This window comes from Medicago truncatula, chromosome 8 (genome assembly GCF_003473485.1).
Source record: "Medicago truncatula cultivar Jemalong A17 chromosome 8, MtrunA17r5.0-ANR, whole genome shotgun sequence".
Lineage (NCBI taxonomy): Eukaryota > Viridiplantae > Streptophyta > Magnoliopsida > Fabales > Fabaceae > Medicago > Medicago truncatula.
This window is the reverse complement of record NC_053049.1, coordinates 5,590,299-5,611,735: the sequence shown is the minus strand read 5'-3', so window position 1 is coordinate 5,611,735 and position 21,437 is coordinate 5,590,299. Positions and strand designations below refer to the sequence as shown.

At 31.7% G+C, this 21,437-nt stretch overlaps 3 protein-coding genes across 5 annotated transcripts; all 3 read right to left on the bottom strand.

Annotated features, from left to right (window-relative positions):
• Window positions 1–733: 733 nt before the first annotated feature.
• Window positions 734–8,395, bottom strand: LOC25500476 (uncharacterized). The gene is made up of 4 exons (XM_024771783.2): window positions 8,259–8,395; window positions 2,186–3,732; window positions 1,936–2,077; window positions 734–1,065 (listed from the first exon to the last, which is right to left on the bottom strand). Exons 2-3 carry the CDS (start codon window positions 3,490–3,492, stop codon window positions 1,984–1,986), a joined length of 1,401 nt encoding a protein of 466 aa, XP_024627551.1. The 5' UTR covers window positions 3,493–3,732; window positions 8,259–8,395; the 3' UTR covers window positions 734–1,065; window positions 1,936–1,983.
• Window positions 8,234–8,975, bottom strand: LOC25500467 (disease resistance protein RUN1). Its single transcript, XM_013588889.3, has one exon. It carries the CDS (start codon window positions 8,765–8,767, stop codon window positions 8,234–8,236), a length of 534 nt encoding a protein of 177 aa, XP_013444343.1. The 5' UTR covers window positions 8,768–8,975.
• Window positions 8,976–13,828: 4,853 nt separating this feature from the next.
• Window positions 13,829–21,084, bottom strand: LOC25500473 (disease resistance protein RUN1). 3 transcript variants are annotated; one of them, XR_003007765.2, is made up of 6 exons: window positions 20,489–21,084; window positions 17,125–18,226; window positions 16,731–17,024; window positions 15,665–15,843; window positions 14,243–15,532; window positions 13,829–14,132 (listed from the first exon to the last, which is right to left on the bottom strand). XR_003007765.2 is itself a non-coding variant. In XM_024772488.2 (4 exons), the coding sequence occupies exons 1-4, from the start codon at window positions 21,082–21,084 to the stop codon at window positions 15,733–15,735; spliced, it is 2,103 nt and encodes a 700-aa protein (XP_024628256.1). In that variant the 3' UTR covers window positions 13,829–15,732. The 3 variants fall into 3 exon arrangements, 1 of the variants encoding a protein (XP_024628256.1); XR_003007764.2 differs by having other exon boundaries at window positions 14,243–15,843; XM_024772488.2 differs by having other exon boundaries at window positions 13,829–15,843.
• Window positions 21,085–21,437: the final 353 nt, after the last annotated feature.

Below are 21,437 nucleotides of genomic sequence, written 5' to 3'. Positions count from 1 at the left end.
CGATTTGTCATTGCTTAGATTTCATTCATATTTGAATTAACCAATATGAGAAGATCGAACGTCATTCAATTTTGCAACTCAAAAGTAAATATGTTCTCATATAAACGTTTGAAATTTGATTTCAAAAATAAAACGAACTATGCAACACAACTTCAATTACATACTAAAATTATTACATGTTTAATTCATCCAATAAAGCATGTAAAGGTAAGAAGAAAAATGGTAATAAACCTTCATTATGGAGACATCAAATCTCTATATCTAAGTTTTGTTCCTTCTTATCATGTATTCATTTTCGCACTAAGCAACGCACATCTATTGCCGCACTAATATTTGCAATAGAAATATCCTCAATCATGCCATCGTTTAGTCTCCTAAGCTTACGATACATTCAGTTGAACCCTACTAAAACTATTCACTGTATTATATTATTTTTTTTGACACACAACACAGGCTGAGTTTCTTTCAAAAAAAAAAACGCAGGCTGAGTTGTCGATATCATACATAAGTTAATAAAAGGAATAATTTTTTCATGAAGGTTGAACAATTTATAATCCATTTATAGTAATAATCTTGCGGACAAAGTTGAAAGCAAAATTAGTACAGGAAAGGGCAAACAAAGAAAAACAAAATAGAAAATATTCATTCTACCTTAAAAATAACAGAACAAAAGGGGAAACAGGACCGCAAGGAAAAGAAAAACAAGTAAAAGGAACAAAAAATATATCAAGTGAAAAACATTAACAAGTAAAAAACAAAAGATAAGAACAAATCAGATGCCTAGTATCAATATATTATACCTGTATATTCATGAAGATCTCATTTGGTCAAGCCTAACAAAAAGCTCATGCCTATATAAGTTCTGAAGTACGTACATCATCTAATACAATGAAAGCTTTTATGCTTTTGAGTCTTCTTACGATCCTTCCACAACTTTTTTCAGTTTGAATTTAGGAGGCTCAGGTTTGAATAAAGTGCTATCATCACTTTCAAATTTGAGAGTTCTTGGAAAGTTTTTTCCCATCGCTAACAGTCTTACGCATCTTCTGATAAACATCTTGACTTCTGCCATAGACCAGTTCAATAATGATCAAACTTGAAATGATATTTACTGTTCTCTTAATCAGGAATGTCAAATATTGCAAGGGCAGTCAAGAAGAATGAATATTCTAAAGATTACTTGTTTTTATTTCATATTCATTTGGTTTTTGACATGATGTTCATGCTCCTAAATAACTAGAATGATTTTGAACCATCGTCATTGGTGTGCCGTATTTAACAGGGGTAAGACTGTTAATGGGAATGTGAAAATGAACTAACCTATGTTTGTCGAATATATATAATCTGAAAATGAATTTTATCATACAATGCAAGCAATAAGCACAGAGCCAGCAGGCAGGATTTTTGAAGTAAGTGTGTTGAAATGAATTTATAGTAATTCATGTTTAGTCATTCTTTTAGAAGAAAAGAAATAAAACATTTTTTGTTTGATGGATGCAAGTTGTCTTTGTCATTCATTTGATAGTAATTTTGATACCTCCTACTATTATAAAGTTAGTTTGATAATGAATAAACTACATATTCTGGTCACTCTGCTGTAATACCCCAAAACAAGATATTCATGATAATTTAATAAGAATGGTAATGAAATATATTAAAAAAATAATCTTGAATCTAGTAAATTAACAATGTTGGAAGAAAAGTTCTAAAACCATGATGAATGTGTGTAATAAAACTTGAAGGTTTAAATGAGGGTGAAAATGAAATTTCTTATAATAGACTCGTTCTTTAGAAATTGTGACCAAGCATTAGTTTGTGAATGATGGTGCTATAAGTAAAAGCAAACACACAAACAACTTACTAGTTTAAAAATTAGTTTCATGTGATTTCAGAATTCAAACATGCTATATTGAAATCATATTTGATCGTGCATACCTAATAAAAGACTCGTGCCTATTCATTCCACTTTTTTTTCTCTCCTCTTCAGCTGTTGCTTTCTTCTTCTTCTGTGGAACCAAACAAAGTGTTCATGTGGTCTACACGAAATCCAATATGCATGAGCTCTTCAAGAGAATACCTGTTCATAAACAGAAATATTTTGCAGTAACATAAAATGGAACAGAGCCTCTAAACTGAATTTAGTCCCCAAATTATCAGTAAAGTGAGTGATAGGAAGGTTATGTACCTCAAATCATGTCTTTCGTCTAATTGTAGGTTTGATGGCGGAGTTCCAACGATGTCTAGCTTTAATTTGTTTCTTGGAGGAAACGTTTCTTCGAGATCATCTGATTCAAAATTTGTTGGAGAAACTATTTCTTCTTGCTCATTGGATTGAAAATCTGATGAAGACATGGTCTCTTCTTCAACATGGGATTCAGAAATTGTTGAAGAAACTGTTTCTTGTTGATATATCCAGCGAAACCCACACTCTTTTATCTCTACTTCGTCATATAGAGTTTCATTCATAAAGAATGTAAATGTAAGCTTTGAATTGTAAATGGTGCTATTCGCGTCAGTAATGGCTTTTGTTTGTTGGACTGTATCCATTATCTGCTTGCAAATTTGTGGATCGTACCATAAAACCAAATGATTTGACTTCATGCGGAATGAAGTATAATTCCAGGTAGATTCGATGGAGTTGCCTTCTGTGAAACTTGTTATACAGATCCTTTCACCTGAACTATTGTCCAAGTAGCATTTACATCCAAAACCTACACCAAAATCCATGATGCCTGGAGAAAGAACCAAGTAGTATGCAAAACCCAACAAATTAGAAGGAAGCTCAAGAGTGTCAGAAACTTGTGTAGAAGAGTAATGGAACCAATTTTCCGTTCCAGGCATAGCAGGTAAGAAGTTCAAAATAATATAATTGTGTGCATCTTCATTTTCTGAACTATGTCTTGCTTCAAGTTCAAACCCATCCATAGCCTCTTTCAAAACTGTCTGGTATGAATGTGGATCCAATTTATTGTAGTTAATGAGAAAAAGAAAACAAGGAATGGATTCTTCATTTGTAATGAACCAATAAAGCGCCGGAATAGATTGAAGCAATCTACAATCGTAAACACGGACACATTCCAGTCGGGGAAGATACTTAATGGTTTCGGGCAAGCTTTTAATGGCCATATGAATTAGATTTAAATACTTTAATGACGATAGTAAGGAGATACTGTCTGGGAATTCAGACAAGATAGGAATCTTACAAAAGGTTAAGACTTTTACACTCATGAAGGCAGGACTAGAAAGTAATTTATCTAAGGTGATGAAAGGGTCCTGTTCAGGATTCCGTTGACTACCAAGCCAAATATTATCACAAAAGTTTTCAGGAAGGTCCACGAGACAATCACTAATAGGAAAGGCAAACTTTTTAATATTTTGTGTATGCAATATTGATGATGGAAGTTCATTCCCATTCCACTTTGATAAATACAAATGCAAACCATCAACTGAAGCAAATGGGACTGAGAACTCTTTGAGATTGAAGCAATTCATAGCATTCAATACATGGAGGGCTGGTGAACAAGTGTTACTGAAAAGGCTCTTAAGCAATGTACATCCAGCCACACATAATGTTTCAAGCTTTTGGAGATGGAAAATTGATGAATCAACTTCAGGCAAGCTTTCACAACGATTAAGTGTTACATGTTTAAGATTCGGGGAACCAGACACATTTGGACACTCAATCAGCTTTTTGGAGTCTCTGAGGTCAATTGTTGCTAATTTGGGCAAATTCTGCAACAATATACAATTGGTAAAAAAAGTTAGTACATTTTCTTAAATTAAAGGTTTAAATGCATTCTTTGTTCTTCTATTTTCATAAAACTGCAATTTTGGTCTCACGAGAAAATGTAAATCTACTTTCAAAAAACTAAATATGACAAAATGATATGTTATTAAATGCTTATGTATCGAGTAATAAAAAGGTGAATTCTAGTTATTAGGGTTCGTAATAACAACCATACTACTTATACGTACAGAAAATTAAAACATACCTGTAAATCTGATTTGGAGTACTATGAATGTAGATATTACAAAAAATTGAAGGATGATTACTACAAGTTTAAAATCTCCGATTCGATACATCGTTGTCCGTTTTGTTACAACAAAGATTACTCCTTGACCGACCTTTTAAGACATGCTTCCAGAATGGCAGGGAACTCGCGTAAGACGGTTAAAGATATTGCTAAACATTTTGTTTTGATAATGTATATTCAAAGGTATCTTAATGTTAAAATCGATGAAAATAAGCCACCTGATGTTAATATTGCTGTCATAAGCCACCTGGTGTCGGTATTGCTTGCGATAAGTCAGTTAAGTTGAGTGTCGCTAATCAGAAGTCGCTTGGTATGATTTTAACTAAGGGTCAGTTACCTAACGTGAATGTTGCTGATAGTTTTGTTGCCACAATGGAAGAATACATGAAAGATCTAGTCGAAGGACATCCTATCACCGGTGAATATGTCCAGGTGAAGAATTTAATTGTGACAACAGCTCCTCCTTCAATGGATTTCAATGGCGGAACCACAGATCTATTTGACGCAGATACAAAGAAGAATATTGACGCATCAAAATCATTCAATCATCCGAAATTTTCTTTTAAATGCAATGCTCACATTAATCTGAAACGTGCAGAACAAGCAAGAGTAACAATAACCAAAATTCCAGCAATGGTTGACAATCTTATAAGCTAAACACCAACAAAGGAAGATCAAAAGAATGCTTGTTTTCTATACACCAAACCCTCTTCAACCACAGAACGTCTCCCGCTTCCTTGAAGATATCACTTTGTTACACACGTCTCCCCCTTTTTGTGGTGTTGGCTAGGCATTGACTTTGTTCCTTCAGGTGTGATTAGCGAACATTTTACTCAGTTGGCGGGTATGTTGCGATCATCTTATCATTCTTCAAGGTTATTTGGCTTGCTTTCGTTTGGGTAATTTGGAAGGCTTGATAGCAGTTTTGGCCAAGAAGTTGTGATTTTGGCCCCCTAACAAAATAAAATACAAAATCGCCCCATAAGTATTGTCCTTTTTCCGATTTTGGCCCCCAAACCAATTATGACCAAGTCAAACCTGACGTGGACGTCACGTGTATAATTTTTTTAATTAAAAAATATTTTTTATTTTTTTAATTAATAAAAAATTATATATTATTTTTAATTAGAAAAAAATTTAATTTTTTTTATTACACACGTGCCGCCGTCCACGGGTGCATTGACTTGGTCAAAATTGGTTTAGGGCCAAAACTGCAAAAATGGCAATAATTAGGGGGCAGTTTTGTATTTTATTTTGTTCGGGGGGTCAAGATTGCTATTAAGCCAATTTAGAAAGAAAGAAACAACTGCATCTTCAAAAATGATGTTTCTGATCCAGGTATCCTCATTGATAAAGTGAAGTTGAACTCGTTTATGTGGTTGAAAACAAATCAACCATATTTTGGCACCCGCTTCTTAGTATGGGTGTACCTATATAATTTTATCTTTGTTTTTTTTAGTGCTTTCCAGCAAAATACCAATTATGACATTATAAATTGTTAACTATTTCACTTTCAGCACATCTTATGCTGGGTGAATCACTTTGAATTTATATTAAATTTTATTTTGAGTTGTCAAGAAAAAAAAACTCTATAGAAATTAAATTTTTATCCTTCACACCACCGTAATATATATATATATATATATATGGGATTTGATAGAATACACCCACTAGTTTTTACGTGGAAGTGTTTTAACAAGTTATAACTAAAAGGGTTAATAGTGCTTTAACCCCCTGTAATTTAGGTCATTTCTGGTTTTCCCCCTGTAAAATAATTTTTTCAAATTTCATCCTTGTAATATGAAGATATTTTGGTTTTGGACCTTCATGAAAAATTTCACCCCTTGTAATTTGAGAAAATTTAGGTTTACCCCCTTGTAATTTGAGCAAATTTCGATTTACCCCCTGTTAATTTGAGCAAATTTCGGTTTACCCCCTGCTATATCTTCGATTTTGTACAATCAAAATTCATGAAGGTCCAAAACCAAAAATATTCAAATTACAAGGACGAAATTCAAAAAAATATATTTTACAGGGAGTAAAACCGAAAATGACCTATATTACATGGGGGTAAAACACTATTAACGCTAACTAAAAAGTTAATAAATACACCTTAAGGTATATGTTGCTATAACACACCTTCTAAAATAACAAGTGGGTGTAGCAAATCCTATAGGCATTTGCTAGAATACACCCACTTTTTTTGTAGGAGTATTTTAGCAAGTGAATAATTAAAAAGTGGTTAAATACACCTTAAAGTGTAGCTTTGCTAGAACACTCCCACATAAAAACTAGTGGGTGTGTTCTAACAAACCCGTATATATATATATATATAGAAATGATATTTGGACAACCACTTTATTAAAACTTTTTGACAACTTTCTCTCTCATACTCACATTATATTTTTATTCTTTCTCTTCCTTTTTGTCTCTCCATTGTTTTGGACCAATAAGAAGAGAGAAAATAAAAGTTGTCATCAAAGTTATCTCAAATAGTTGTACATACATATATATATATATATATATATATATATATATATGCCATTTCTAACGAGAATAGCTTTCTTATGTGAGAATAATGATAATGCATATGGATCGTTAGATTACAAATAAATAGTTATGATTAAAAGCCCTCTTTTAAACAACACATACTCTTTCTACAATGTATCATGTGTCTATGTTCAACCCATCTTCAATCCAAACAACACCATTCCAGTATTGCTTTCATCTATGCCAACCGCCGGTGACACGACAACTCCGGCAATTTTCCGATTGACGGAGGAACAATTTCCGAAAGGTTTCTGTAACTTAAATTGATTGTTCTGAGATTGCAAAGCTGACTAATCCCTGCCGGAATCTCGTCGGAGATGAAATTCCAGCTGATGCCGAGAAACTTACTGACGTGAAACAATTAGATCGGCGAGAGTTGAGAGCTTACCGACTATTTTTCCGGTGAGGCCAGGATAACCGGATCTAGATTCACCGAGATTTAGATCAACGACTTAATGGACGGAAAATTAAACTCCAACAAGGTTGCAGGGATGGTCGCTGATGGCCACAAAGTCACGTCACCCAAAGACGATGAAGGAACCAAAACATTTTAGAAAATTGGGAATGAAGAGGAAAAAATTGAATTAATTTGGTTTTTCATCTCTCGTATTAATTTGGATCTAGATTCAATTTTATCATTTTTCATCCTGTAAGTGATTTTCATAAGATTGATTTTGAACCAATTATGAGGGAGAAGGGATACGAGTATACGACAGATGGGGTGTGAGCAGGGCTCGATCGATAATCAGTGGCGGATCTTCCTTAGAACCCATGGTACCGTAATGTTTCTATATAAAGTTCCATAGAGGGAATCGAACACACACCTTTGGGCCATACTCATGTAAATTAAACCACAACAGCAGTTAACATTTTTGATATATCTTTCAAACAGCTTAATATATATTTCATAGAATTTTGGTACCCCCGAGAAAATAACTCAAGATCCACCACTGTCGATAAATCCTTCAAACAATTTAATACGACAATCCTTTTTTATTTTTATATATGACTATTTATCTATATATATATATATATATATATATATATATTTTTTTTTTTTTTTTGAAGGAAGGAATTTATATATATTATGTCACATGTGAATTTGCGATAAATTTTTCGCCCAAGCTCTATGTAATTCCTGGCTCCGCCACTGGGTGTGAGGAAGAAGATGCAGGATGGAAGGTGTGTTGTTGAATGGGTTCTTGAAAAATGATAGAATAAGCCATATAAGGAGTGGAACAGGTGTTGTTTTAAATGTCTTTTTTAATCTTAATCATCCATTTTTCATCTAATGGTTAATAAACATTCTTATATAAAATAGTCATTGTCATATACATCCTATATATATATATATATTGGATATGTGTAGCTCTAAGATCTTATAGTCGATATTTTAATCATATCATAGAAAATATATATAAATAAACCAATATACTTACATTTATTAATTAATTATGAAGTTCAATTACAAAATACATATGTCCTCGTGACCATAACTCAGTTGGCAAGGACATGCATTGATATTCAGATGCTGGAGTTCGAATCTCAGACACCCCACTTATTTATTTTAAAAGATGTAAATTTTAACCATTAAACTACTTAAAAAAAAAAAAAAAAGTTCAATTACGAAACCTTGACAAAATCTAATTTTAATTAATGCAAAGATTAAAAAACCTGTATGTGGTTGAATGAAAACCAGACAAATTAGCTGCTTGAAAAAGAACATTCTTCCAATTTTGTATCATCTTATCATCATTGTTGCCTTGCTCCCTGTGTTTTGCCAGTGCAGCGCCGTAATACCCTGTTTGTTTCCGCACGTGTGAAGGGTCAACATGGTAAAAAACAGGAATGACAACAACGTTGTCATCCTCATTTTTGTTACCACACTCCATTATTTGAACGAGTTCGTTCAAACACCATGTTGAAGATGCATAGTTCTCTGAGAACACAACAAGAAACAGAGTGGATTCTTTGATTGCTTTAACAAGTTCTGACCAAACTTCATCTCCTTTCTCGATCCTATAATCTATGTAGGTATTGATATAGGATTGGCATAGAGCAGTGTAAAGATGGCTTGTGAAACCAGCGCGAGTGTCATCGCCTCTAAAGCTGATGAAAACATCATATTTTTTCAGGGGTACGGTAGCAGCATGAGAGGAAGAGGAAGAAGAAGAAGAAGCCATAGCTATGTATGTGTTATTTTACGTTCTTAGAATGTGGGAGTACCCTCCTCGTACATAAAAACACATCTTTTTAAGGCATGTGGACCTCTCTTTCTTGATCTCTGTAATTAACCTTTAACGACTTTCTCTCCAATAGTTCCCTTTTCACTACGCGTTGTAGAAAAATGAAAAAGTGTAACACCATGAGTGAGGCCTTTACTTTCTTCCTTTTGATTCATAATATATGATTTATTTTATATTTCTTTAGGTCGTATATGCTTTTCTTTTTGACAACTTGATATAGTATATGATTAGAGAGGTGATATAGTATATGCTTTTCTTTTTGACAACTTGTGTAGTGCGGTTGTTTGAGTAAATTTACAATTTATTTCTTCTTTTTAATAAGCAAATGTTATTTATTTTTTAAGTTTTTCTATTTACACCCCATGTTTTTCTGGTTATACTCAAATTTTCTTAAAAGTTTTTTATAATACCAAAATTATCCTTTTATATAAATTTTCTTAAAACCCTAATTTTATTCATTGTCAGTGAGTTTCACCCTCTTTCACCCCACAAAGCGATCGATCAAACAATTTGATGTTCAATATCAATCTCCATGAAAATTAAATAGTGAATCAAAATATTTTTCATCCATACTCAATTGGATATAAATAAGTGAATTTCTTCTTCTATTTGCTAGTTTCAATTTTTTTCCTTCAACTGCACTGATGCACTGTACGATTACAGTTTTAATTTACATTGGAAAGGTTAACTTAAACTCAGTTTAAGTAGGTTCGTGTAAACTAAGTTTACATGAACCTACTTAAACTGAGTTTACATGAACCTACTTAAACTGAGTTTAGATGACCTACGTAAATTTAAATTGAGTGTACATGACCTAACTTACATAAACTGAGTTTACATGAACCTACTTAAATTAAGTTTACATGAACCTACTTAAACTGAGTTTACATGTGCATACTTAAACTGAGATGACGTATAATCATTGAATAAGATTGAACTTTTAGATGTACACTTAAATTAAGTTTACATGACCTACTTAAACTCAGTTTACATGAACCTACTTAAACTGAGATTAAGTATATACACTTAAACTCAGTTTATATGACCTACTTCAACTAAGTTTTAGATTAAATTTTATGAAAGGGTAATCTTGTCATTTTGGAATGCAACCATGATTAACTAGGGTGCAAGTAGAAAAACTCTTATTTTTTTTATATAGTAAAGTTAGTAGTTACCGGATGGAATATGTGACTTCTTTCTTTGAACTCCTTCAATATTCCTTTAAAAAGTTTACGTTTTTTTTATTTTTTTATTTTTTATCCAGTAACATAATTATTTATGTAAATATGTTTGTATTTTAATTTAATTATTGGGTTAATATATGTTTTTCCCCTTGTAATATTAGCTATTTTTGGTTTACCCTCCTGTAAAAAAAAATTATTTAGATTTCAACCGTATAATTTAAAATTTTTTAGTTTTGTACCTTTATGAATTTTGACTGTACAAAATCGATAATATGGCAGAGGGTAAACTGAACTATCAATGATATAGCAGGGGGAATCCGAAATTCTCTAAAATTATAGGGGCGAAAGTACCTTCAATTTTGTAACTTGATGCCATGAAGATTTAAAATAAAAAAATCTTCAAATTACAAGGTTGAAATTTAAACAATTTTTTTTACAGGATAAACCGGAAACGGCTAATATTATAGGGTAAACATATATTAACCCTTTATTATACTGCCATTTAACTACATAAAATTATATCCACATTCATGTTAGAAAACCTGTTGTTAAGGAAATATGCGGCAACTAGAACAATGAAAAAATCGAGGAAGACAACCCTTGAGTCTCCATAACGTGTGTTTCCGGCTTCGGCATTAGCCTTTAGGTTGATTCCTACCAATCTTTGTATATTAGAATGCAAGGTGTACTAGAAGTCAATATGTAAATGAGGTGAGTGAGAGATTTAGACTTTGAACGAAAATATATACATTGATTGGTGATGATCTTAAAATTATATAATCTATAATGAGTTATTCGTGCATCTATTATTTGTGTAAGAACGTTGAGTTATTATTACGATGAACTCCGTGTAAGGTTTGTAACTTTGGAAAGTATATCCATACAATTTGTATAGAGCAATGTTATTTGTATAACCGTGATAACTTGTTGGACAACCAAATTTTACAAAGAAATTTAGATGGTGACACAAAAATCAAAGCAATAAAGAGAGAAAGTAGAATAATCATGTGAGTATGAGAGAAAAAATTGTCACAAAAGTTGTCAAAAAATGGTTGTTCAAATATCATTTCTCATTTGTATATACATTTTTCTAATGTTGAAAGGTTTGCTTCCTGGCCTTTTCGTTGTTGCCGGCTCAAACCAAACTCATGGCTACTTAAAATAGGACAGTCAAGTGATGAAATCAGCAATTGTAGACTGATATGCTTGCTTGTTGGTTTGAATAAGACTAACGAGAGTGAAGTTTGATACAAAAAACAGAGTTCACATAGGTTCAGATTTCAGAGCAATTGATGTAGCTTTCTTTTCAACGATCAAAGAATTACATAGGTTCAAGACTTTCTTATAGTTTTTGAGTCTATGCTCTCTCATTTTCAATTATGCTTTTTCAAGCACCAAGCTATGACATATATAACTTGCCAATCTAATCCTCAGACCGTTACAAAACATTAAGTCAACCACCAAGTAACAAGCCGACGTAATTTCAAAATAAATGCTAATTTCTTATGTGCAGGCGAAGATAGACCCTACTCCTCTTCATCGTGCTGCAAATTTAATTATCAATTCGCAACTAGAAGATGGCGGCTGGCCCCAACAGGTTCATACTCAATAATGTGATACTGATAATATGATTGTTATATGCTCAACAAACATATAAAGGCTTTGTCAAAATACAAACATATATAAAGGCTAAAGTTGAAATTAGCCTATTATAAGTTTATATTGAGTTTAATTTATCTTTACAAAACGAACTTATAAAGTGAAGAATATCACTCCTTATATACTTCTACGAGATCTTATTTCTTTCTTGAAGGACCATCTTTATCACTAGTTTTGTAAATGAATTTTCAACCTTATCACCAAGTCATTTAGTTTTCTTGCCTCATGGAATACTTTATGATGGTCTCCATAGTTTTTTCTCAGTGCTTCTTCTACCTGATTATATGAAAGTGTAATACTAGTGGACCCTATTTGATAACTCTACAGTTACCATGTTGTGATCAAAACTTGAAATAAAAGTTACCATGTTTTAATTTATATGAAAACGACAGAAACACATATACTTATTGTGTTTTTTGTGGCAGGAACTGACAAGGGCATAGTTGAAAACTTGCATGTTGCATTATCCAATGTATAGAGATAATTTTCCAATGTTGGCTCTAGCTGAATATCGTAAACGGGTTCTTTTGCAATATATTGCAGTTTAAATTTAGAAAGATATGAGCACAAAAGGGATAAAGCCATAAAGAATCAAACAAACCAACTGATAAAATAAAATAAAGCAAGCTGTCTATATGTATGTGACACAAAACACATATACTAATTGCGTGTTTTTTTTTTTTTGGCAGGAACTGACAGGGGCATCCTTGAAAACTTGCATGTTGCATTATCCAATGTATAGAGATAATTTTCCAATGTTGGCTCTAGCTGAATATCGTAAACGGGTTCTTTTGCAATATATTGCAGTTTAAATTTAGAAAGATATGAGCACAAAAGGGATAAAGCCATAAAGAATCAAACAAACCAACTGATAAAATAAAATAAAGCAAGCTGTCTATATGTATGTGACACGAAACACATACTAATTGCGTGTTTTTTTTTTTTTGACAGGAACTGACAGGGGCATCCTTGAAAACTTGCATGTTGCATTATCCAATGTATAGAGATAATTTTCCAATGTTGGCTCTAGCTGAATATCGTAAACGGGTTCTTTTGCAATATATTGCAGTTTAAATTTAGAAAGATATGAGCACAAAAGGGATAAAGCCATAAAGAATCAAACAAACCAACTGATAAAATAAAATAAAGCAAGCTGTCTATATGTATGTGACACGAAACACATACTAATTGCGTGTTTTTTTTTTTTTGACAGGAACTGACAGGGGCATCCTTGAAAACTTGCATGTTGCATTATCCAATGTATAGAGATAATTTTCCAATGTTGGCTCTAGCTGAATATCGTAAACGGGTTCTTTTGCAATATATTGCAGTTTAAATTTAGAAAGATATGAGCACAAAAGGGATGAAGCCATAATGAATCAAACAAACAAGTTGATAATATAAAATAAAATAAATAAAGCAAGCTGTCTGTGTATGTGACATAAAATAAATAAAACAAGTTTTCTTTTTTGGCAGAACAAATAAAGTAGTGTATATTATATTCATGAAGATCTCATTTAGTCAAGCCTAACAAAAAACTCATGTCTATATAAGTTCTGAAGTACGTACATCATCTAATACAACGAAAGCTTTTATGCTTTTGAGTCTTCTTATGATCCTTCCACAACTCTTTTCTGTTTGAATTTCGGAGGTTCAGGTTTGAATAAAGTGCTATATCATCAATTTCAAATTTGAGAGATCTTGGAAAGTTTTTTTCCCCATCGCTAACTGTCTTATGCATCTTTCCGATAAACATCTTGACTTCTGTCATAGAAGAACAGTTCAATAATGATCAAACTTGAATTTATAGTAATTCGTGTTTATTCATTCTTTTGCAAGTACTGATTAACACAATTTCAAAGTTTTGCACTATGATTAATGTGATTTTTAATTCATGTTTAGTTATTCTTTTGGAAGAAAAAAAAAAAAAACATTTTGTGTTTTATGGATGCAAGTTGTCTTGGTCATTCATTTAATAGTAATTTTGATACCTCCTACTATTATAAAGTTAGTTTGATAATGAATAAACTACATATTCTGTTCACTCTGCTGTAATACCCCAAAACAAGATATTCATGATAATTTAATAAGAACGGTAATGAAATATAATTAAAGAATAATCTTGAATCTAGTAAATAACAATGTTGGAAGGAACTTAGATGAGAAAAGTTCTAAAACCATAATAAATGTGTGTAATATCCTATAATAGACTCGTTCTTTAGAAATTGTGACAGAATTAATTTGTGAATGACGGTGCTATAAGTAAAAGCAAATACACAAACAACTTATTAGTCTGAAAATTAGTTTCCTGTGATTTCAGAATTCAAACATGCTATATTGAGATCTTATTTGGTCGATTCATTCAACAGTTTTTCTCTCCTCTTCAGTTGTTGCTTTCATCTTCTGTGGAACCAAACCAAGTGGTGTTCATGTGGTGCAGGAGCTCTTCAAGTGAATACCTGCTCATAAACATAATTATTTTGCAGTAAAATATAATGGAACAGAGCCCGTAAACTAAATTTATTCCCCAAGTTATCAGTATAATGAGCGATAGGAAGACTATATCTACCTCAAATCATGTGTTTCATCTAATATTCTGGGTTTGACGGTGGAGTTCCAACGATGTCTATCTTTAATTTCTTTCTTGGAGGAATTGTTTCTTCGAGATCATCTGATTCAAAACTTGTTGCAGGAACTATTTCTTCTTGCTCATTGGATTGAAAATCCGATGAAGACAAGGTTTCTTCTTCATCATTGGATTCAGAAATTGTTGAAGAAACTGTTTCTTCTTGATATATCCAGCGAAACCCACACTCTTTTATCTCTACTTCATCATATAGAGTTTCATCAATAAAGAATGTAAATGTAAGCTTTGGAGTGTAACTCGTGCTGTTCCCATCACTAATGGCTTTTGTTTGTTCAACTGCATCCATTATCTGCTTGCAACTTCTAGGATCATACCATACGAGCAAATGATCTGACATCATGTCGATTGAAGTATCAGTCCAGTCACATTTTTTGATGTTGAGCCTTTTGAAACTTGTTATACATATTCTTTCACCTGAACTATTTTCCAAGTTGCACTCACATCCAAATCCTACATCAAAACCCATATGGCCTTGAGAAAGAACAACGTAGTAGGCAAAACCCAACAAATTAGAAGGAAGCTCAAGAGTCACAGAAACTTCAGTAGAAGGGTAATGGAACCAATTTTCCATGCCAGGCATAGCAGGTATCAAAATAATATGATCGTGTGCATCTTCATTTTCTGAATTTTTTCTTGCTCCAAGTTCAATCCCACCCATAGAATCTTTCAAAACTGTTTGGTATGAATGTGGATCCAATTCTACGCAGTTAAGGAGCACAGTTGATACAGGAGTAGGTTTGTCATATGGTTCACTCGTTGAACTGAACACTTCCTCAAGAGATTCACAATCCCAGAAAAGCAATTTTGGAATGAAGCGTTGAAGTGCCGGAATAGATTGAAGCAATTCACAATAGTAAACATTAACCCGTATGAGTCGGGGAAGATACTTGATGGTTTCAGGCAAGCTTATAATGGGCATCTTAATCAGTCTTAAAGTCTCTAATGATGATAGTAAGGAGATACTGTTTGGGATTTCACTCAAGATATTAATATTACAAAAGGTTAAGATTTTTACACTGACGAAGGCAGGACTAGAAAGTACTTTATCTAAGGTTATGAAAGAGTCATGTTCACTGTTCAGTGGACTTGAAAGCCAAATATCATTGCAAAAGTTTACAGGAAGATCAACAAGACAATCACTAATAGGAAAGCCAAAGCCTTTAAGATTTTGTGTATGCAATATAGATGATGGAAGTTCATTCCCATCCCACTCTGTAAAATACAAACTCAAATCAACGGAAGAAAATGGGATTGAGAACTCTTTAAGATTGATGCAATCCATAACATTCAAAAAATTGAGGGCTGGTGAACAAGTGTTACTGGAAAGGCTCTTAAGTGACTTACATCTATTCATGATTAATCTTTCAAGCTTTTGGAGATGGAAAATTGATGAATCAACTTCAAGCATGCTTTCACAATCTCTTAAGTATTACATCTTTTAGATTCGGAGAACCAGACACGTTTGGACACTCTATCATCTTTTTGGAGCCACTGAGGTCAATTATCTCTAAATTGGGCAAATTCTGTAATAATATACAATTCATCGAACAAGTTAGTAAATTTCAATTGAGATAATTGATTGACGGTTAAAATGGTTTATTTTTTGTGAAATTTAGTGCTTAGATGTGACCATGAAGGAGAAATAAATCAAAGCTTGAAATACATTTATAAATTTTATTTCATGAATAGTGAAAATCATTATTAAATAAGATAATTAATTACTTTTTATAAAAGGATTTTTTTTTTAATTTGAGAAATAGTCAAATCAAAAAATTAGATTACATTATGTCTCATATTCATTAGACAATATCACATTTTAAAAGTTTTTTTCAGAGTATATATTAAAAAAATCGCAACAAAATAAAATATGATATACATCAAAATTCAAAAATGTTAAAAAACATTAAAGTAAAAACAATGTTAAAGAACCTAATTAAAATAATGTATAAATATTATTTTAATCTCCATAAATATATAGTTTTTTATTTTAATCCTTGTAAAAAAAATAAAATTTACTCCTTCCAAATATAGAATTTTTTGTTTTGATTTGTTGTATTTTGGTTTAGTCCCTGCAAAACCTGTTCATATTGAAACTGGTCATTGTCGTATTTATGTTACTCTTTATTTTAAGGGACTAAAATTAAATATTTTACATATTATACTGATCAACTTTAATATGAATCAATTTTGCAATGACTAAAACAATACAACATGAATCAAAAACAAACAAACTTATATTTGCAGAGATTAAAAAAAAATTACATGTCTCAAATCAAAACTCTTGTTATTTGCAAAGATGATTTGCATATTTAAACATTAAAAGAAAAACAAAATCCAAAACAAATGTTCAATTAAGCTTTTTTATAAAAAAATTAAAATAAATAAAAATAAATACATGGATCATACTTACCACTACTCCATTCCAAAGTTTTTCCACATGGCTTTGTTTCAAGGAAAGCTCCACAAGCATTTCAAGAGAGGAGGTTAGAGGGACAGTTTTCAATGGATAGCCATCCCATAGAATATATCTCAGATTTTCTGGCAATAAACCAAGACCGTCTGGAAGGCTTATAGATTTAACTCCTTTGTGGTCTTGAACAGCAAGTAACCTTAGATTTTCCATCTTTTCAAATGCATCGGATCTTAAAATTAAATGTGTGTATTTAGTAGCATCTAAAAATATGACTTCAACTTTCTCAGATCCCTGGAAAAAAATCTCAATGTTAGTATTTTTGTAGTAAGTTTAAATTTACTGTATAAAAAACATATGTCTATGAAGGGAACTAGTGATATCATTCTCTTACTCTATTATTTTTCAATACATCATAAACTTCCTCAGGATCACATAATCTACTGCGTTGTCCGGGATTCTTAAGTGATTCTTCACGAACAATTTGTTTTCCCATTTCCTGTATCAAGCCATGCATTTGTATGCAATTTTCAGAGTCAACCCTTACAAGAGCCTTGTCTAAAAGATGACTTATCCCTATATCAGCGAAGAATCCACACTCATTCAATATTTTTGTTATGCTATTCCTTTCCTGTCCTTTGAAAAAGCATGCAATATCCAAAAATATATTTTGCTCTGTTTTATCCAATTCATTAAAACTCATTCTAAATATAGAATCAATTTCGTTGTTTGGCATTTTTTTCAGTTTATCTAATGCACAATCCCATTCTTTTTCACTTTTACAACGAAGTAATGATCCCAATACTTTCAAAGCTAAAGGGTTTCCTCTGGCATAATCAATTGCTCTTTTTGAGAGCTCCACATATCCATCCTTAGGTGAGACTTTGTCAAAAGCATTCAAGCTAAAAATTCTGAGGGAATTTCGGGAGTTCATCTTCTTAACTTCATATATTGTCTTAATTCCTCCACTTATCAGCACATGTTTATCCCTAGTAGTCACAATGACTGTACTACCAGATCCTAGCCAACCATGTCCTACTCCAATCAAGTTTTGCAGAAGTTCTGAATTATGTACATCATCTAGTACAATGAAAGATTTCATGCTTTTGAGTCTTCTTCTGATCATGGATGATATTAGTTTGGGAGTGTCAATATCAAGATCTTCTTTTAGTAACTTACAAAGAAGTTTGTTGCATGTGTAATTGATTCCATGACTTTTTGATACTTCTGTCACCTTCTCAAAGAAGCAACTGCCATCATATTTGAAAGAGACCCTTTGAAACATAGCAGTGGCAAGGGTTGTCTTACCTATGCCTCCCATACCCCAAAGTCCAATGATTTGAACTTCTGTTGAGTCAAATTTTATTAAAGATTGAACGCTCCAATAGTTTTCATCAGGTATGAAATTACAAGTAAGATCAATTGTGCTTTGTTGATTTAATTTTCTTATTACAGCTCTGGTAATGTCTTCAATTAAGTTGGATTCAGTTTGAGTCCTAACATGTGCAAAAAATTGTATAACTGTTAATATATATCATGTGAATGCCAACTAAAGAGGTAAAAACCAGTTCTTCATCTGAATCATAAAATTAAAATCTTAGGCAAAACTAGCAAGATATTCAAATATTCTCACAAATCACTTATGTTTGTATGCATGTTCAAAATACACATGTATCGAAGTGGGCTTGTTCACTAAGTCTTAAATCAACATTTTTTATCACACCAAAATATAAGCAACATAATTCTCAATATTAAAATATCAACATTAATTATTAAAAATGTAAAACACGTGGGCATAATCACAAAGAGGGCTAGCTATTAACGCCCCAATGATCCATTCCAGATGATTCTTAGGATGGCTCGAGAGAGGGATAGATGTGGGCAGACTCTTTCGATGGGAAGGCATGGGCAACATGAGACCATCTACATTGGCTTGAAGTATCTTCTAAGAACTGTGATGGAGCTTACAAGGATTCAATGAGATTTGGTATGAAATATCATCTATTATTACTATTTTTCTCTATTATGATGAAATCGGGTTTATCGCCTCTATTTTTTATATTTATCTTAAAAAAATTGATATGAAATATCATCTACACACAATTGTCGATATTAATCTCTAAAGTTGTATATGATTGTATTATGTGGCAAAGCTATCCGAAAGAAATAGATTGTTGTTGTATTAATGTAGATATTCGATGAATCTTTCTCTTTCACGTTTTGTGACATGTTTTCCTAAAGGGTAATATATATATATATATATATATATATATATATATATATATATGTATGTATGTATGTATGTCTAAATTTTTTCCTTTATTATTTAAAAATTGTAATAAACTAAATAAGTATATTTAATTATTTATACTTACTTTTTCATTATCCCAATTATACCCTTAAACATCTTTTTCTGCAATAAATATTGATGTTGGTGTCATTAAAAAAAATAGATTATATTTTTTTATATATTGTTGATGTCATAGAAATTGTCATTCATGGTTAATTTGATTTGTTATAACTTGAAAGCAACAAACATTAATATTTTTAGTTTTAATCAAAATCAAAATTTCATAAAAAGAAAAAATCATTCATAGTTTTCAAACGTTAGCGTAATAAAAATAGCGGAAAGACGGGCAAGTGAGTGCTCGTCTTTTCATTGGTATATATAGCTTGAATTAAACCAATATACTTATATTTATTAATGGGTTAATAGTGTTTTACTCTCTGTAATATGGAGCACTTTTGATTTTGCCCCTGTAAAAAAAAAATTGTATTCATTCCTTGTAAAAGTAAGATTCTCATAAATGCCCCCCCCAAGCCATATGATTCAAAAGATTCCATGACGTGGCACTGGCAAGGAATTATTTTTTAATTTTCATTTTTTTTACTGCCACGCGTGAAATAAATTTAACACATCATATTTAATTTTAAAAAAGATGAAAACAATTTAAAAAATCGAGAAAAAAAAATTGGTATTTTTTTCAAAACTTAAAAAATTAGAAGAAAAAAAAATTGGATTTTTTTCAAAATTAAAAAGATAAAATTCTGGAATTTAATTTTCAAAATTAAAAAATTAAAAATTAAAAAAAATTTAGATTTGTTTTCGAAATAAAAAATTCTGTAAAATATTATATTTTTTAAAAATCTGTATATAATTTTTGTTAAACTTCAATTGAAATATGAAAATAAAATTTCAAAAATTATATTATCTGAAGAAAAAATATCAATTTTATTTTAGTTTTCAAAATCTTAATTTCAGATTTAAATTTAGAAAAAATTCAGATTTTTTTTTCTCGAAATATATTAAGTTCAATCATTTTTAAAAATTATATATGACGTGTTAAATGAAGTTCACGTGTGACAATAAAAAATGAAAATTAAAAAATAATTCATGTCAGTGTCACGTTATGGAATCTGATGAGTCATATAGTCTAGGGGACATTTATGAAAAATCTTACTTTTACAAGGACCAAATCCAAAAACAAACAATAAAATTACAAAGGGCAAAATTAAAAGTGACCTATATTATACGGGTAAAATACTATTAACCTATTATTAATTAATTTTTCAATTCAATTAGAGAACCATGATCGGGATGTCTCACTAGTTTGATCTCCAAACCCACCTAAAATGAGATTGGGGATAATTAAACTTGAGACTTTGAGGAGTGACACACTCCCAGGTCTCAAGTCAATACCACTTAAAATGGTTTTTTTTTTAAATATAATTTTAATAAATGCAAAGATTAGAAAAACCTGTTTTTGGCTAAATGAAAACCAGACAAATTAGCAGCTTGAAAAAGAGCAGTATTCCATTTTTGCATCTCATGGTCGTTGCCTTGCTCCTTGTGTTTAGCCAGAGCAGTGCCATAACTTCCGGTCTGTTTCCGCACTTGTGAAGGGTCAACATGGTAGAACACAGGAATAACAACAACATTGTCATCTTCATTTTTGTTATTACACTCCATTATTTGAACGAGTTCGTTCAAACACCATGTTGATGACGCGTAGTTCTCCGAGAACACCACAAGATACAGAGTGGATTGTTTGATTGCTTTCACAAGTTCTGCCCAAACTTCATCTCCTTTCTCGATCTTTTTGTCTATGTAGGTATGGATATAGTTTCGGCACAAAGCAGCGTAAAGATGGCTTGTGAATCCAGCGCGAGTGTCGTCGCCTCTAAAGCTGATGAAAACATCATATTTTTCCCGAGGTACAGTAGCAGCTTGAGAGGAAGAGGAAGAAGAAGAAGCCATAGACATGTATGTGTTATTGTTCTTAGAATGTGGGAGCACCCTTATACATAAAAGCACATTTTCATAAGGCGTGTAGACCCCTTTCTTGATCTCCATAATTTACCTTTAACCACTTTTTCTCCACGCGTTGCAGAAAAATGAAAAAGTGGAACACCATGAGTGAGACCTTTACTTTTTTCCTTTTAATTTATAATATATGATTTATTTTATATTTCTTTATATTGTATATGATTTTCTTTTTGACAACTTGTGATAAAGTATATGATTATCGAGTAGTGCGGTTGTTTATTTCCTTTTTTTATAGGCAAATGTTATTTATTTTGTTATATAGTGAAGTTAGTAGTTACCGGATGGAATATGGGACTTCTTTCTCACAACTCCTTCAATGTTCCTTTAAAAGTTTGTGTTCGTTTTGATCCAGTAAAAAATTATAAGTAAATATGTATGTT

Coding starts and splice junctions, on each gene's coding strand:
- LOC25500476 (XM_024771783.2), bottom strand. CDS start 3,492: ATGAATTGCTTCAATCTCAAAGAGTTCTCAGTCCCATTTGCTTCAGTT. Junction 2,078..2,185: donor GACGAAAGACATGATTTGAG/GTACATAACCTT, acceptor GTTTATGAACAG/GTATTCTCTTGAAGAGCTCA.
- LOC25500467 (XM_013588889.3), bottom strand. CDS start 8,767: ATGGCTTCTTCTTCTTCTTCCTCTTCCTCTCATGCTGCTACCGTACCC.
- LOC25500473 (XM_024772488.2), bottom strand. CDS start 21,084: ATGGAGATCAAGAAAGGGGTCTACACGCCTTATGAAAATGTGCTTTTA. Junction 18,227..20,488: donor TTTCATTTAGCCAAAAACAG/GTTTTTCTAATC, acceptor TGCACATGTTAG/GACTCAAACTGAATCCAACT. Junction 15,844..16,730: donor AACTTTGGAATGGAGTAGTG/GTAAGTATGATC, acceptor ATATTATTACAG/AATTTGCCCAATTTAGAGAT.